Below are 15,883 nucleotides of genomic sequence, written 5' to 3'. Positions count from 1 at the left end.
AAGTCTGTCATGATGGGATCCCCCATAACGATGTGACTGGGTAGGCAGATGTCTGGCTACTTTTATGCCACGGGATGTTGATGCAAAAATACAAAATTAGCAGATGTATGGTCAGAAAAAACAATTTCAAATTTATGTTTTCTTACAGGAATTAGATGATGTTCTCTACCGAGTTTGGGGATTTTCGCTGGCAAGACAAGTGTATTTTTCACCTCAAAATCTTTCCCAGTACGGCATAAAAGAGAAATTCTGACGGGGGGGAAAGGAGACAGCAACAGTTGCAGCTGACTTTACAAGCTTACACTGGGGTTACAGAGAGGTGAATCAATAAAAGCATAAAAACATAAAACTGCCTAAAGGAAGCGCAAACAACACAACATCCAACATTCCCATCTCTCCTCACACGAGGTTTAATCACAGGTTTGTGCACGGCCTTGGCAGAGAGTACATCGTAAATTAGTGTAATTAGTGCTGCCATGTGTGAAAGCCGGGATTGCAGATCTGCATGTCCCTGTCATGCCAAATGTCCAGTTTGAGGTGCACAGGGAGTTATTTGTGTCCTGCAGTATGGCCGGGATCGTCAAGTGTACTGACATCAGATAAACCAAGACAGCAAAGCCTTCAGCAAGGTATGGACCAGCAGTGAAGAGCTGAAGAATTCTGGAGGGCTGGACTGCGGAGGTGATAGCTACAGCTGTCTGCTGCTCCACTAAACATAGCTGTGTAAAAGAACACAGCAATGTCACTAAGGAGACATCAGCTCTGAGGGGACAGAAGCCAGACCAAGAGATAAATGTCCTTGCTGATTTGAAAAACAAATGTTCTTTACCAAAAGGGTGAAACATGTTTTGTTTCCTCATAGCCAATACCATCTAAAACCTTCCATCACCATCAGTCAATCAGCAGCAATCTCTAATGTAATGGTTAAGCTACTTTGGGTACCGGCCAATAATTCAGGACTTCTGCCAATAGCCTGTGGATATCTAAATAACTCGTGACCAATATCTTCAGATAACATACTCTTCTGTTGTCCAAGTTCAACTACCAACTTTAGATACAAGAATGGAGTTGAAGAAGTATTTTCTATTTACACTCTTCAAGATATCTTTCAATAAAAAGCTGAAATTGTTGCAGACGTCAGCTGATGGGTTCTCGGATGGTTTCATCGCCAATCAGTTTAACCTCCTTTGCTCTCCAGAGGGTTTGACTGCATTCCATCAAAGTCTGCTGAAACATGATTGGTCAACATCTACTTTTACTACAAACCAAAACACTTCAGACTCCAAAAATCATGTCCCCTTTCCTACAGATGCTTTATTCATAGATTTGTCTTTACAGATAGAAGTGGCAGTGACATCTGTATCCTGCCACAGTAAACAAGCTTGAGAGAAACTTTCTTGATGTCACTTTTTTTCCCCAAAAAATATCAGCTCAGTAAAGCAGTCTGAACCGGTTTAAACCTGGTCTGCCACCAGCGGCCCGGTGGCTGAATGTGCAATTTCAGCTCAGACACCATTACTCATCATTACAGCAGCACCACAGCAGGCTCCGTCCTGTCCTTTCCACCCGCCAGTCCTCCACCAGTTCTGCCTGGAACTGACATTCAGCTTGATTAGTCTAATCAGAGGGATTAGCCAGAGGCAGAGGGAGCGAAGACGGGATAGGGAGGCCGCACAACAGATGAGCACACAAAAAAGATGAATGAGGGAGAGCCCCTTTGGGTTTGCCCATTTCATCTCATCCTCCTCATCTTTAACAGCTGCCTCAGTGAGCTGCCACTGAGGTCTGTCCCCCCCTGCCAGGAGCTATGCTGGAATTATGATTGACTACCAGTGCACACCCCGATACTTACCAATGAAGCCACATGGGCTTTTGACTCATGACATGCATATAGTGAATGAGTCTTTGCAGTTATCAATTTTTGAAATGTAACCTCTGATAATTAAATTATCTTGATGTGCTCTGGCATTATAGGAGTTTAATCAGATAACTCAAACATCCTCCTTTAGGAATGTGTGGGAGATATAGAGATCTGCAGAGCAACAATTTAAATTTGGTGTATAAGATGCACTTTTTTTCATCTAAAAAGGTTGTGCGTCATCTTATCCAATATGCCAGGTCAAAATGCTTAGAGGTCCCTTAATCTATATTAAGCCACGTCACAGACAAGCGCTGCCATGATCACAACGGCAGCTGCCACTATTACCCATTGCACGCAACCTGGCGCGCCTGAAATTTAAAAATTCACCCCACATCGCTGCGCAAAGCATGCTGGGAGAGATAACGATGCAGACAAGGCTGTTGGATCGACTGTTTTTCTCCCTCATTAGGTTATAATCATTCATTCAACAACAAAATCAGTAGTATTCAGTAAGTAAGTAAACTTTGTGGAGAGCTGGTTTTATTCAAAAAATAAAGCCGGCACATATGTCAGCCTTCCCCCTACCAGTTGGGAGAGTCGGTCGTCTCTAAAGCAGATGGTGGAGGGTTCAATCCCCAGCTCCTGCAGCCACTTGTCTGATGTGTCCTTGGGCAACTTAACACTTAACTCCAAGTTGCTCACACTGCTTCATCCGTGTCATATGAATGGGGTTAGTTGCTACTTCTGATGGTCACTTTACTCAGCAGCCTCTACCATCAGTGTGTGAATGTGTAGGTGTGTGACCTGCAGTGTAAAAGCGCTTTGAGTAGTCATAAGACTAGAAAACCACTATTCAAGCTCAAGACCATTCATCATTGCCACATTACGGAAGGCTGTAAGCTCAAATACTGAATCGGTAGCTGGCAGGATTGCAAACTCCACATGGTGAAAACAGGCAGTAGTAGAACTAGCTGCACAAAAACACGACATTGTGGACGTTGCTCGATGCAATTGGAACCATCAAGGAAGACAAGGTAAACCTTTTATTTCCTTTGAGAGACCCCCAATAACAGACCACGTCTTATATGCCAGTGCCACTTATATTTCATATATAACGGTACTTTTAACTTTTTATCAATGTGTTTAATGCTATTGGACATTTTTATTCCCTGATACATTTCTGTACATCGGCATTCAAACCCATGTCACTTTTTCGTAGCCATGCCAAAAAGCATGAACACTTCATAAAAAGGCAAATGGGCACATCATTCATTTAGCAACTGTGCCTCTGTGTGACTGGCCACCCTCAACAATGGCCCCCATGGGACTGCAATCCTGCGCACCAGTAAGTATGAAATGTCACACTCCACAACTGTCCAAAATGAGGAGTCAGTGTGCTAAAAGAAATGGCTCTCTGTGACACATTAGGAAGACAAATTCATCCAGAGTTTTGTGTCACAGGGTCCTCTTGCTGTCTGCTGCTCTCGCCCCCCCGGGGGATAAAACTTCACATGTGAGCTATGGGATTTGACAGGAGGTGGGAGAGTGGGCGATACTGACGAGAGTGGATCAAAGAGTGTGGCAGGTGACAGGGGTGTCACGCTGTCTACTTGACAGAGTGGCGGGGCGCCGTTTTCAACCGGATGAACAGCACAGCGGCTAAAACACGGCTGAGTGGTAGTCAGAGGACCGTGTCATCTGCCAGCATGACATGAGAACCTCAACAAGCTCTTCAACGAAACTTTGTGTTACAGCCGAGTTCTGACCAGTCATCCTCTCAAGTGTGTTTTGAGTGTCAGCTATGAATCTTCAATCATGCACACAAACTCATGATTATTTCAGGGTCTTTATTTTCATAGTCGGATTATTCACTTTCTCATCAATAAAATGCCAATAAATTCTGGAGAAAGCTCATCGTGCTTCTTTGTTCCAACTCCTAAAGAATCCTCATGTTTAAATGACCAATATCGTGTCTTCCCCCGACCCCTAACCCCCAAGAGTGCAGGTTACGATTTCTCAGACACTGAAGCTTCAGTGTTTAGCCCGCTCTGCATCGATCTTGAAAGATCTCTGCAGTCAAACCCCTATCCATTTTTTAGAAGCACCTCCAATATTTATCCCAGTTTTACCACGTTTCTGCTCGTGGACTTTATAAGAAAAATGCAGAGGCTTGTTAGGCCGGGTATCTGAGCCAGTTCTCTTGACCCATTCCATCGCTACAACACCTGTTGGTTTGCAGTTTGCCTGGCGAGGGGCAAAATGGCTGTGTCGTGGCGTCGCCTACTTCTCTAGTCAAAAACAAAAACAAACCATTCTGCATCAGATTTAACATTTAGGAGGAGGACATACTGGCTGCAGCATTGTTGTCAGAGAAGCCAGCACTTCAACACAGCATGTTTCCTTAATGTCTGATTATGTAGTAAGGTCATTTTATCATTGCATTAAGTAAATATCTTACATATTGGACCTTTAAGAAGTTAAAGCCACTAACTATCGGACAGTTTTTACCACTAAAGTTAGTCAAAGAATTTATCAAATAGGTGACCATGAATTTTCTTTTTTTCACAGGAACCACACAACACATTTCTTACTAAATGTGACTTTAAACAAAGCAGAACTTGATTCCTTTAAATATGTGTTTTTAACAGAGGTAATCCAGGGATAAATAGAAAGCATCACACAACTTCCTAGCTGCAAAACAAACACTCCATTTGTTCTAAGTAGCTGCGGGCGAACTACAAGATGTTGAGTGAAGCATCAAAGGAGTTTGATGTAAACTTAGAACTCAGGTAAATCTCACAACATCAAGGCAGGCAAAAAAAGCATCCGGAAACAGGATTCTTCTCTTTCCATGAACTCTAGGAATCACCAGGTGGTCGACTGTTTCTTATTTCTGTGCAGATAATTTCAGTCGTCAGTTTACATCGTGCCCTAGCAACTTCATAAAAGTCCCCTGCTCTATTAATCCTTCTATCAGGACTATTCAAGAATTCTTTGAACCTTCATTATGAGTTGGAATTTAGTTGAATTTTCAGATTTGAAAAACACAAGCTAACCTCATGGCGGTAGAAAAGTATAACAGAGGAAGGATGGCTCATCCTCTGGGGACAATGAATGTGAGGAAGAATTCTGCTCCATGGTCCAAGCTGATGTACGCAAGAGAAGGTCATATCCATATTATCTGCCTACTTTTGGAACAGTATGCTTCGAGTGATGCAAATGCTGCTGTAGAATCAGTGAGTTTTATTCGGCTTCGCTTTTAGGTTTTGCTAATTTTCCCCAAGACAAAATAATCATGCATCATAAGATATTATCAGCTAATCTGTCCAACGTAACCATGCATGGAACGAAAACAAACAGCCATCAAGAAATAGATAACAGAGCTGAATTCGAGTAATATGTGATACATATACATGATACATTTGTACAGAGTCATGCTGCAAAGTCTTTTGAGGCACATTACGTTGATTGGGTTCAGGGGGTTAAGCCATTTCTTGAGAAATGAAATGTCTTTCCCGCTTCATAAATCTGAGGATTTGTTTCCTTTCATTGATTTAATTTATTCTTAATTAAATATCGTTGGGAAATGGACAGTTGGTGCAACATAATAAACATTTCAAAATGTCACCTCGGATGTTGCAATTAGCGTTTTTAACACGTTGGCACATTTCCTGAAAAAACCCCAACAACAACAACAATGAAATGATCTTTAGCAGAAATCATTTCATGACCTGTTGCATTGATGAAGTTATCATTAGCCTCTGCTCATATTAGGTCTTATAGGACAGGCCGGCCTGTCTATACCTCAATGCAGAGGTGAAGGCAAAAAAGGAGTTGTAGGCTTCCTATTATTAGCCTCTTCTTCTTTTGCCTGTCTCACCAGATGTTAGTGTAATAAATGCACCCAGCAACATTTGAATGTGATTATCTCTGCTGCCAGAGCAGCTCTGTCTCTATGTTAGTTACCAACAGTCTAATAAGATCCATGGCTTTAGATGTTATGTAGCATCACTTGAGGAGGATTTAGTGCTTTATGACTCACCTGCACACTTGGTCCTGCTGATCAAAGGAGGTCCGGGTGCTCCTGTCCCTCCCTCCCCAGGCCGTGTGAGCAGGACACTGATGCGGTACTCTGTGTCCGGCTCCAGATGCCAAACCTTATAAGTGAGCGAGCCCACACCATGCGTCTCTGTCCACATGGACAGACTGGCCCGATATTGGATCTCCCGCCTAATGACGGGTCCGTCCCCGACGATGGAGTTTGTGTTGAGCTGGATGATCAGATAGGTGGGGCCTGCCCGCAGGAGCTGAGGGGGAGCGATCGGTGTTGGAGGCACTGCAACAAAGAATCACGTCATCACACTGCCTGAGTAAAGTCCTAATAGAAATCAAGGCTTCGGTATTCTTGGATAAAAAAGACAACAACAAAATAGATGTTAGATTTGTCCTTGAAAGAACAATTGTTAATTCAAGCATAAAAGAGTCAAAGCATTTGAGCAAAGTAGAGGTCAAAATGTATGCCATTGCCTTTCTCTTTTATCTTCCTAGTTTCAAAAACATTATTTTTGTTCTGTTAGAGCATTGAATCATAAAACAATGTTGTCATTGAATCATGACTTTAAGAGAGAGACAGAGAGAGAGAGAGAGAGAAAGAGAAAGAAAGGTGAAAGAGGAAAGAGAGACAGAGAGAGAGAGAGAGAGAGAGAGAGAGAGAGAGGGACAGAAAGATTCCTGAAAGCATTAAATACTTAATTTCCACTCTAATGATGCTGAATAAGAGCTTATTTGCATGAATAATTGTATAACTAATTATGTCCTCTGCATAGAAAAAAAACAGGCCTGATGGATAATAAAACCCTTATCAACTTGGTAAACATCAAAATTAATTCATTGCATGATATTATGTGTTATGGAATTGTGTGTGTGTGTGTATGTGTGTGTGTGTGGGCAGAGGAGGCTGTGGGCAGCACAACAATTACACCTGCAGGAGCGATTCATAACGTAATTGACTAAAATATGAAACAACATAATAAACATTGTGACAGCTTGTTCGTTCATTCAAATGAGGAATGTGTAAAAAATTTAAATCCCTTTATTCGTCTTGTTTGGCTTGTTTTTTTTTTTGGAATGACAGGCGGTGATTTATATTCTTCGTATTATTCAAAGGTAAACCTTTTTTTGAGGTGAAAACAACCTCTCAGCAATCATACATCATCTATCTACGTCTCATAGATGATATCTGCCTCTGGGAACGATTGTTCATTTCTCTGTAATTCTGGTGAAGCCAGCGGTTAACGTTAATTGACTTCCAGGCAAGACTTCATTTTCCATGCAGCATTGACGTCTGCAACGTAAAACACCATCATTTCTTGGTCCATAACATCCTCCAGGATTAGCGCCCGTCGATCTGTTGAGTCTGAGTTCAGCAGTAGAATATAAGTTACACAGCTGCTCACTCACATTAACTCTTAAAAATTAACACATTTTCTCGTGATCTACATGCATCTAAAGGGTTTACATTTGCTCAAATAACAACATCATGATGCAGATTTGAAATTAAGTAAAAAGTCAAGCTTTGTCAAGTCGGTCCTCAAAGGAAGAATGTGCGACATCTTACACATTAATAAAGCAGAAATCAAGAATATCCTCTGTAAATGTCTCTGAGTCATGATTGTCTACAATGAGTGAGAAGCTCGAGTCCAGCTGGCTGTGTTGTTGTCCCGTCGTGTTAAAATGGACAGGACGGCCTTGTGTATAAAGCTCTTCTAGTCAAGGACGAGAGAAAAGAAGAAGAACATACTCACTACTTATTTGGATGTCATGTAAGTATCTTTAGATCTCTGTCATTCTGTGTCAATTTATGTGCAATATGAATCTATGAGTTAACCAAAAAGTGCTAACATTAGCATGCTAACAACAATGCAGGCCACAGGTGATTGCAGCACGAGCAAAGGACAATTTTGTCCGCCGCTTGAGCTTAATAGTGTTTAGGTATGGTGTGTTCTAATTGATAACTCCTTTGTGCAAACATGAGTGGAGAGGGGCTGGAGGTGTGTCGCTGGACGAGAGCGGAGGCTTCAGAATAGCGGAGGTGTGGCCAAACAGCAGTTTGATTTGGTCATGCTGGTGCTCAAGGGCGACATCTACTGGATGAAAAATTCTATATTTTATGTAGAATCTGTAAATAGAGATCGAACACCCTATAAATCACTCTCTTCAAACTCACCAGATTCTCACCAGGTCTGATCGAGGTGTCTCGAAAATGTGCAGCTGCAGGCAAGCAGTAAGTGTTGTTTTATATTTCTGTCAGAGGTTCCCTTCCATTGTTTTGTGATTTAGATTCAAACCATGACAACCTTTGCAATGACTTATAAATGGTAGAAGGAAATAACATAATTTCCCTTGTAGACACTAGTTGTTTCATTTGTTAAATCTTGCTTACCTCTCACAATGAGTTCTCCAAAGTTGGAGACGGTGGCTCCCCTGGGGGACAGAGTCACACAGCGGTAGAGGTCCTGCTCTCCACGCTGCGCCTCCACCTGGAAAGTGGCCATTAGCCGTTTGTGGCTCAACCGAGACAGCAGGGGAGTGTCTAGCAGCATGCCGTTTCTCCGCTGACAGTCAGATAAAGAGCACACGGAGAGTCATAAGCACAGCAACCCAACCACACATGTTTACCTGAAGTCTATTCGAGTGATTAAAAACTGGCGTCAGGCTGAGAGGCAGACAGAAAGACAAAAGGAGGGCTGGAATTAGCTTCATGGAATGGCAAGATAATAAATATGTGATAAATGTCACCGCTAACAATAGTGTTTTTGCTGGTGAGGGTGGTGACAAAGGCCTCCCGGGCTGCTGTTTGCAGCATGGATGCTCGAGCTGACATCTCCTCATCTCTCGCCATGCTAATGTGTGAGCGCTCCAGGCACACGGGCAATTGGCTCAAGCAGTGAAACAGGAAATCAGAGGCCAACACTCGCAATAAGCTGCTCCAGGTGCGAGTGGCAATATATGCAGCCCTCGCACAGAATGAGCAGATTATTATGTAAACTGTCCCCTGCTCAGGCTTTTTACACGTAAGTGGGTTTGACAGCTGCATGTTTGAATTGGTTTAGGAGGATGGGGCTGTGAGAAAACATAAAATTAGATGTACAGTGGCTGGGTACAACTGCCTGAAGCTACAGATGTTAAATCATTTTAACTTTCGCTTTGGTTTCCGACATAATCCGTTTCCTCATAAGAGCTCCGAGGACTTTGTAAATTTGTTTGCTACTTCTAATGTTTACAAGACTAGTTTGGAAGTAACTCTTTTAGAATAAAGCACGTAGGCCTGGTAGAGTTAATGCGTTTATCGGGATGCGATCAAGGTTGGAAATGAAATGCTATTTGTCCCTATTTGTCCGCACCGTAGTTAAGCCAACACAGTGTCTTCTTAAGGCCGGAAAATAGTGATAGAAAATAATGACACTGAATTCTGAATGGCACATTTCACTTATCTCCCAGACGGCTGAGTTGACAAGCCAAAAGCAAAAATCATCTTTTGTCAAACAGAATTAAAATATCGCCAAAGTGAGTTTGAGCCACCGCCTACGGGCTTTAGACATACAGGTGCAGCCAATGAGACTGGTGTCGGAGGGCAACCAAATCAGCAAAGCCAGCGGAGCACAACTTTGGATTGTGTGAGCTGCCACAGACCCGTGGGTAAAACTAAATGGAAGAATTTAACAGCACTTGATGAATGGGTGACAACTGACTGCAGGCCAGTCAACTTTGTGGAAGACCCGGGTCTAAGGGACAACCTCAGTTCTACACCTTCACAAGGGAAGTACTTACAGCATCGAGGACCTGTAAGAAACAGAGAGAGCAACTTCTCCTGAAACGTGCACATGCTGTCTCATTGACCGGGATTAATGCATGTCAGTGCATATGCACTCCTGCATTTTTCTTTGTGTGATACAGTGTCATCTTTTCAAAACAAAATACAACTAAACACTGTATTTCACAGAATAAGCACTCTGAAGCTGTCTCCTGCTGTACCGTGCTTAAGCATGATTGCGTCCCCCATCCCCCAGCTGCACTCACACTGCTACAGGACCAACCGGGCCTTAGCACAGTCACCTCTTTTACATAACGTCGTAATACAACACATGCATGGTTTTACGTAATTATGAAGCATACTGAGATTACAAGACAGACGGACACAAAATAAATGATCGTGATTAAGTACTGAATTTTTTTTTTATTCAGTCACCTCAATACTATCTTACATAAAAGAAAATAAAACACATGCATCTAGTAGCTCATATTGCCTCCATCCCTGTCTGACAGGCTTTGCGTCACTCATTAAGAGTTGGATATAAAACTGAATTAGGTCTGTTAACGATGTAAATAGCATCTGAGACAGGCCGTCTGCAATTTGTACCAGAGGACAGCAGCAGGAAATGTGATGCTAATTGATGAAGAAACATTATGCTAACAATTTGTTTAGACTACCTAAATAGAAGAAAGAGCGGAGAAGAGTGGATCCAGAGTGGTCTGGAGAGATCAAAGAGGGAGCCGCAATTAACAGAGTCGGTGTTGATGATCAAACGAGCCCTGAACAACAAATGGAGCAACAGAAGGCACTAATGGTTTGTGATATATCTCTAGTTTATGCTCTTACCAGGTTTCTTGGCTTAATGAGTAGAGTAGGGAGGAGTCAGAGTGAGTGTTGATTTGCATTGCAGCGTACTGTCAAATTACAAAGCATGAGCCTTGTATTGTTTGTGTGCGCCTTTTCTGTGTGTGTGTGTGTGTGTAAGTGTGTGTAGCTCCGTCAACAAAGCCGCAAACTCTCACACTGATAAAAATGGCTCTTTCACATGCCAATGATCTTCAAAGGCTTCAGTTCCGAGATGAGAAAGAGAGGGGTGTGTGAAATAAAAATCGGGGAGGAAACACAAGGGATGGATCACCAAGTATAGTGAGATCTCATTTGCAAAGCGCCTTCTCCCTGCTGCCGTCGTTTCAAAAGCACTTAGATGTGCAGGCATGAAGGCCAGAGGAAGAGTGGAGGCATTCGGGGATGGATTTTTTTTTTTTTTTTTTTTTTGAAGACTAATATTAGCTCATACGCAAACTAAGAAACTATTTTCAGATGGTGGATGAGAGAAATTACTTTAGGGGCTTTAGTAAGCTAAATGCCATAACAATCTAAAAAAGCGGCAAAAAAGCAGAGGAACACACTTCATAACGTTCCCAAAGCCTCCGATGACTCATTTCCCTGCAACAACAAAACCATTAAAGCACAAACTCGGAGTCACACACCTACTGCATTATTTATCAAATAACAATGAAATGACACCTACTGTTAACATAATGGTCCCTTATTGCTTTAAAACCTATAACAAGTAGGCATAGGTGACTCCACGGGTGATTAAGTGTTGTGCTTTTCGAATGCTGTACATCAGAAGTGGATGTAGAGCCTGCAAAATACAAGGCCAATGTGTCTTAAAAACGTTTCCCCTTGAATGGCCAGCACGGGGTGTCTCCGCTGGTTGGGGTAAAACCTGATTGTAGGAGTCTTTGAGGAAATCGCCATCTAATATTGCCCCTATACATTTTTCAAATTATTTTTTTGTCTCAATTGCTGGTTTCAGGTTTTCACAATACAGCATGATTTCCATAAGGTACATGATGGTTCCATTTAGAGTAGATTAGACGATAAGGCAGGGCATTGCTTTAGGGAGTGTCTACCTGCGGTAATTAACAAGTTGCTTGTTCAGCATTCAGTTGTACATGGTGAATGGACTTGAGCTTGTATATTTCTATTCTTCTGAGTGCTTTTACACAGCAGGTCCAACCTACACATTCACACACTGATGGTAGAGGCTGCTATGTAAAGTGACCATCATCAGTAAGTAATCCCATTCATACACAGATAATAATAATAATGATAATAATAATAATAATGATAATAATAAATTGTATTTATAAGCGCCTTTCAAGACACACAAGGACACTGTACAACAATCAACATTTAAAAAACAACGATGGATAAAATCAGCATACAATAAAATAAATGAAATGTAGGACAGTGTAATTACAGTTAAAATGTTAGAGTGAGTAGGCGATAAAACGTTTAACTGGAGAATGGCCGGCAGTGGTAGATAACGCTTAACATTTGACTGTCTTCGTCTTAATCCTTTGTGTTTCTTCTTCTTTCTACAGTCGCCCTTCCCTGTCCTTTATCCAGAAGCTGTGTTGGTTTGAGTGTTTTTAGCAAAGATAATAAAAAAAACAACAACTTCTCACCTCCAGGAGGAAGGGCTCAGACTCAGAAACTTTGCCTGTGGCGACACACTGGAACGAAGCATTCTGCCCGGCGTTCACCTCCACGTCACCCAGCCGAGAGAAATGAGGCACCTTGTCTGCAGAAGGAGGACGCACAAGACACACAGATACACAAACAAACACACACAGTGAGGAAAGTGGCACATCTGGAGCCGAGCATCACTGTCCAGACATATTAAGCACACGGTTGTGAATTGTGATTTATTCAGAGCTTGTACATTCAGGTCTTGCAACATGAATACACACACATAGATCAGTCATGTATAATGAACATATAACATGCAATATATGCATTAAATAAGTAATTAAAGATTGCATGGACTTTCTTTATCCATTTTTAAATATCAACCAAGGCTGGTGTTGTGCAGAAGTTTCCACATGTGTTAGTAAAAAGGCTGCTCATAGGCCGACATCACTTATTAAAACAGACTTCCACTCGTTCTCTATTCAGTTCAGCAGACACACAGCTGCCTGAGAGACTTATATAGGGCATAAGGCAATTTTCCAGTATTTATCAGAAACATTCTGGAGTTATATTTTCAATTTCTTTTGAGCCTTTATCAAGAGAATCCGTACTCCCAACTCGTTTCATTCACACTAATACATTTCAGAGAATATGAAATAGCTAAAGCTAAGATGCAAGATTGGTTTGGTTTAACAGATGACTGTACTGAAGACTGCTGGATGTGTGCTTAGATGAAGGTTAGCTTATAGGGAATGTAGGATATTGGGGGGGAATTTAGCTAAATTAAAATATGGAAAATAACACGTATTTATGAGAGAATATTCTCTCGCTGCAGGCACTTTTCACTAGTGATGTAGTACTTGAAATCAATTTTTGAATATCTCGTCTCAGAATCTACTACTTAAACTACTAAACTACTTTTACTCAGGCTTCTCTCGGTCTCAGACTGATTTAAAATCAAGACCAGTCAAGACCACCACTTGATTCCACATAATTACTGCGATTAGAAGGAAAACGACCATTTGTAAATGAAGAAATAATTGCAATCAATCAATATTTAGATTTTTCCCCTTGGTAACGGCTGCAACCTTTCCGGTGTTATTATCTCAGTGAGTGACACGCCACCTGCTGCGCAAGAGGAGGATTTTTCATTGATATTTCTGGTCTTGGTCTTGTCTCGGTCTGTCGCCGAGCCTTGGTCTTGGTCTTGGTCTTCACTCAGTCTCGATCCTTGAAATGTCTCCGTCTCTGGTATGTCTTGGTCTCGGTTAGTGTGGTCTTGACTACAACACTACTTTTTTCATAAGAGCAGTTCACTAACAGTATGTCAAGCTTTAGTCGATGATTATTTGATTATAAAATAACATTTTACAACAAGGGTTTTTACTTCTGGAGCTGCGTTACTAAAGGCTTCAAATTATACTGAGCATAAATGTTAGACCAACATTGACAGGTTCCAAAAATGCTTTTTCAAAGTCAGAACTTCTTATTCCAAATATTTTATCCTTCTCTCCATTAGCAAGTTAAGAACAAAGAATGTAGAATCTAAGATTGATTTGAATCTTACATCACAGCACAGCCATCATGTTTTCCTAAAGACGAACAGAACAAAGAACGACCACTTCTCACATCTGGGGAACAAACTCTGAGTCACATAATGTGCATGTACTATTCTGTTAGAACACCAAGATGGAATTTGAGTTGTAAAGGAATCCATTAAAGAAATGTATTTACCAGTGACTCAGTTCTTTCAGTCCAGATTGAACAATGGTCTATTCTTGTAAATACCAAGTTGTCTTTTGTTGTTTTTACCACAATAACATGTTATTACTGAATGTGATGTACTGAATGTATTTTTTTGTCCCAGACAAGCTCACTTGTTTTTCATCTGGTTGCAGTAGTTTAAAGATATGCTGCGTCTTTGGCAAAAGATCTTTTACCTTTTGCCAAAAAAATCCTGCAGACTGACAATTCTTGTTCTGTTGGCAGATTATTTTGCTTATTTTAAGTTTTACTCCCATTTTTTCCCTTTTTTTTAGAGAGCTGATTTTGTTTGCAGTGATACAACACACCTCACAGTTAAGTCACGTCACTCTCTCCCAAAATCCACAAACAGCATTACATTTGTTTGCTTTAATGTGTGAAATACCATATGGCAACCCATTGAGTCATAAAACAGCAAATTGCCACCATCTCATATTGTGCACCTTTCTTTCAGGTAATTCATTTCTCCTGGTATCCTGTGAAGTTCTCTTGTAAACAATCACATTTAAATTTAAAATATATATTTATTTTTTTTGCAGAGTAAAATGCTTTGTTTTTCACCCTAAAGTCGAACAAGAAGGTTAAAGCAATTTCCTTCCAAGCAGTGTTTTTCCTTTCCTTCTTCTTTTAAAAGATACAAACAAAACTGGGACCCACTTGTCACAACGGTTGCATCTTTTAGAAGATAGAAGTAGACATGTTTTATTCGTCCCGAGAGGGGAAATTCAAATTTTTACACGTGCTACACACACATAGTCTGAAATACACACACATGGACAAACAGGATCCTATTGACATGCACTAATGGAGATATGTCAGAGTGAGGGGGTGCTGCACACAGCGAGCGCTCCTGAGCTACTAGGGGGTGGGTGGGGTGATGCCTAGCTTAGGGGCACTTCGGCAATGCTCAGGAAGTAAACTGGCACCTATCCAGCCACCAGACCAACTTCAAGACTTGGTCCACACCGGGACTTGAACTGGCGACCCTCCAGTTCCCTCAGCTTCTCAGCTTTGTTCTCAGCAGGTATCAGTGCGTTTAACTACTCACAGAGTGCATGTAAGGAAGATACATTTTTAAAGTCCAGTGGGCGTTAATGTAACGCATAAAGAACAGTTCAGCATTCACATTACTTGATGTTTTACTGACTGTGGGGCTGATGAGAGTCTGGGTTAAGTGGGAGGAGAGGGGAGTGCAGGGACATTGTTCATGAGGCTGACAGCAGAGGGGAAGAAACTGTTCTTGTGGCGAGAGGTTTTGGTCTTGATGGACCGCAGCCTCTTGCCAGAGGGGAGAGTCTCAAACAGTCCATGTGTGCGGGGTCAGAGGGGTCGGCCACAATCTTCAGATGCTAATATACTATGTGATAATTATACATACAAAATGAAGTGTAATGGTATCATTTGCTTTTCCTGTGATATGTTAATATTTTTGCAACAAAAAAAAAGCACATGAATGCTCTAGTCTGACTCATTAGGCATTTTATGTGAAAAGGTGCCTTTGTTCATAACTGTGCATCTATTTTGAAGTGTTACTTAACACATCCACTAATGCTTGAGAAATACATCAAGCATAAAAATTTACCACTTTGACTAAAAAAGCTGTCTTCACTTAATTATCTTTGGAATATTCTTATCCCTTCATTTGCATCAAGTACGAGTTGGCACGTTGAATATTCTCTCCCGGGGAGAGAGAGATTGGGGAATGACATGCAGGAACGGAGCCACAGGTCTGACTCAAACACAGGCTTTCCGCTTCAATGCCAATAGCCTCTGTACATGGGGAGCGTGAACTAACCGCAAGGCAACCAGTGCCCAAAGAGTATATTGTAACATTATTTTGTCATATTAGGCCACTAAATCCTTTTATTTCATTTATTGGTTTTTTTTTTGGTTTTTTTCATAACAACCAAAATATATTAGCCTATTATTAACACAATAATAAATCAACTGGGATAAAGGCAGTT

The 15,883-nt window shown here is 41.3% G+C and overlaps 1 protein-coding gene across 13 annotated transcripts in view; it reads right to left on the bottom strand.

Moving 5' to 3' along the window:
* ptprua (protein tyrosine phosphatase receptor type Ua) overlaps positions 1 to 15,883 on the bottom strand; it is a 206,771-nt gene that overhangs the window by 71,591 nt on the left and 119,297 nt on the right. For all 13 annotated transcript variants that reach the window (XM_061059292.1, XM_061059280.1, XM_061059282.1 and 10 more), the window contains exons 5-7: positions 12,152 to 12,267; positions 8,304 to 8,475; positions 5,904 to 6,197 (exon numbers count right to left, since the gene is read on the bottom strand). In XM_061059292.1, coding sequence (XP_060915275.1) covers positions 5,904 to 6,197; positions 8,304 to 8,475; positions 12,152 to 12,267 — 582 coding nt within the window. The remainder of the gene's footprint in view (positions 1 to 5,903; positions 6,198 to 8,303; positions 8,476 to 12,151; positions 12,268 to 15,883) is intronic.

This window comes from Labrus mixtus, chromosome 16 (assembly GCF_963584025.1).
Source record: "Labrus mixtus chromosome 16, fLabMix1.1, whole genome shotgun sequence".
Taxonomy (NCBI): domain Eukaryota; kingdom Metazoa; phylum Chordata; class Actinopteri; order Labriformes; family Labridae; genus Labrus; species Labrus mixtus.
This window is presented reverse-complemented; position numbering and strand designations above follow the sequence as displayed.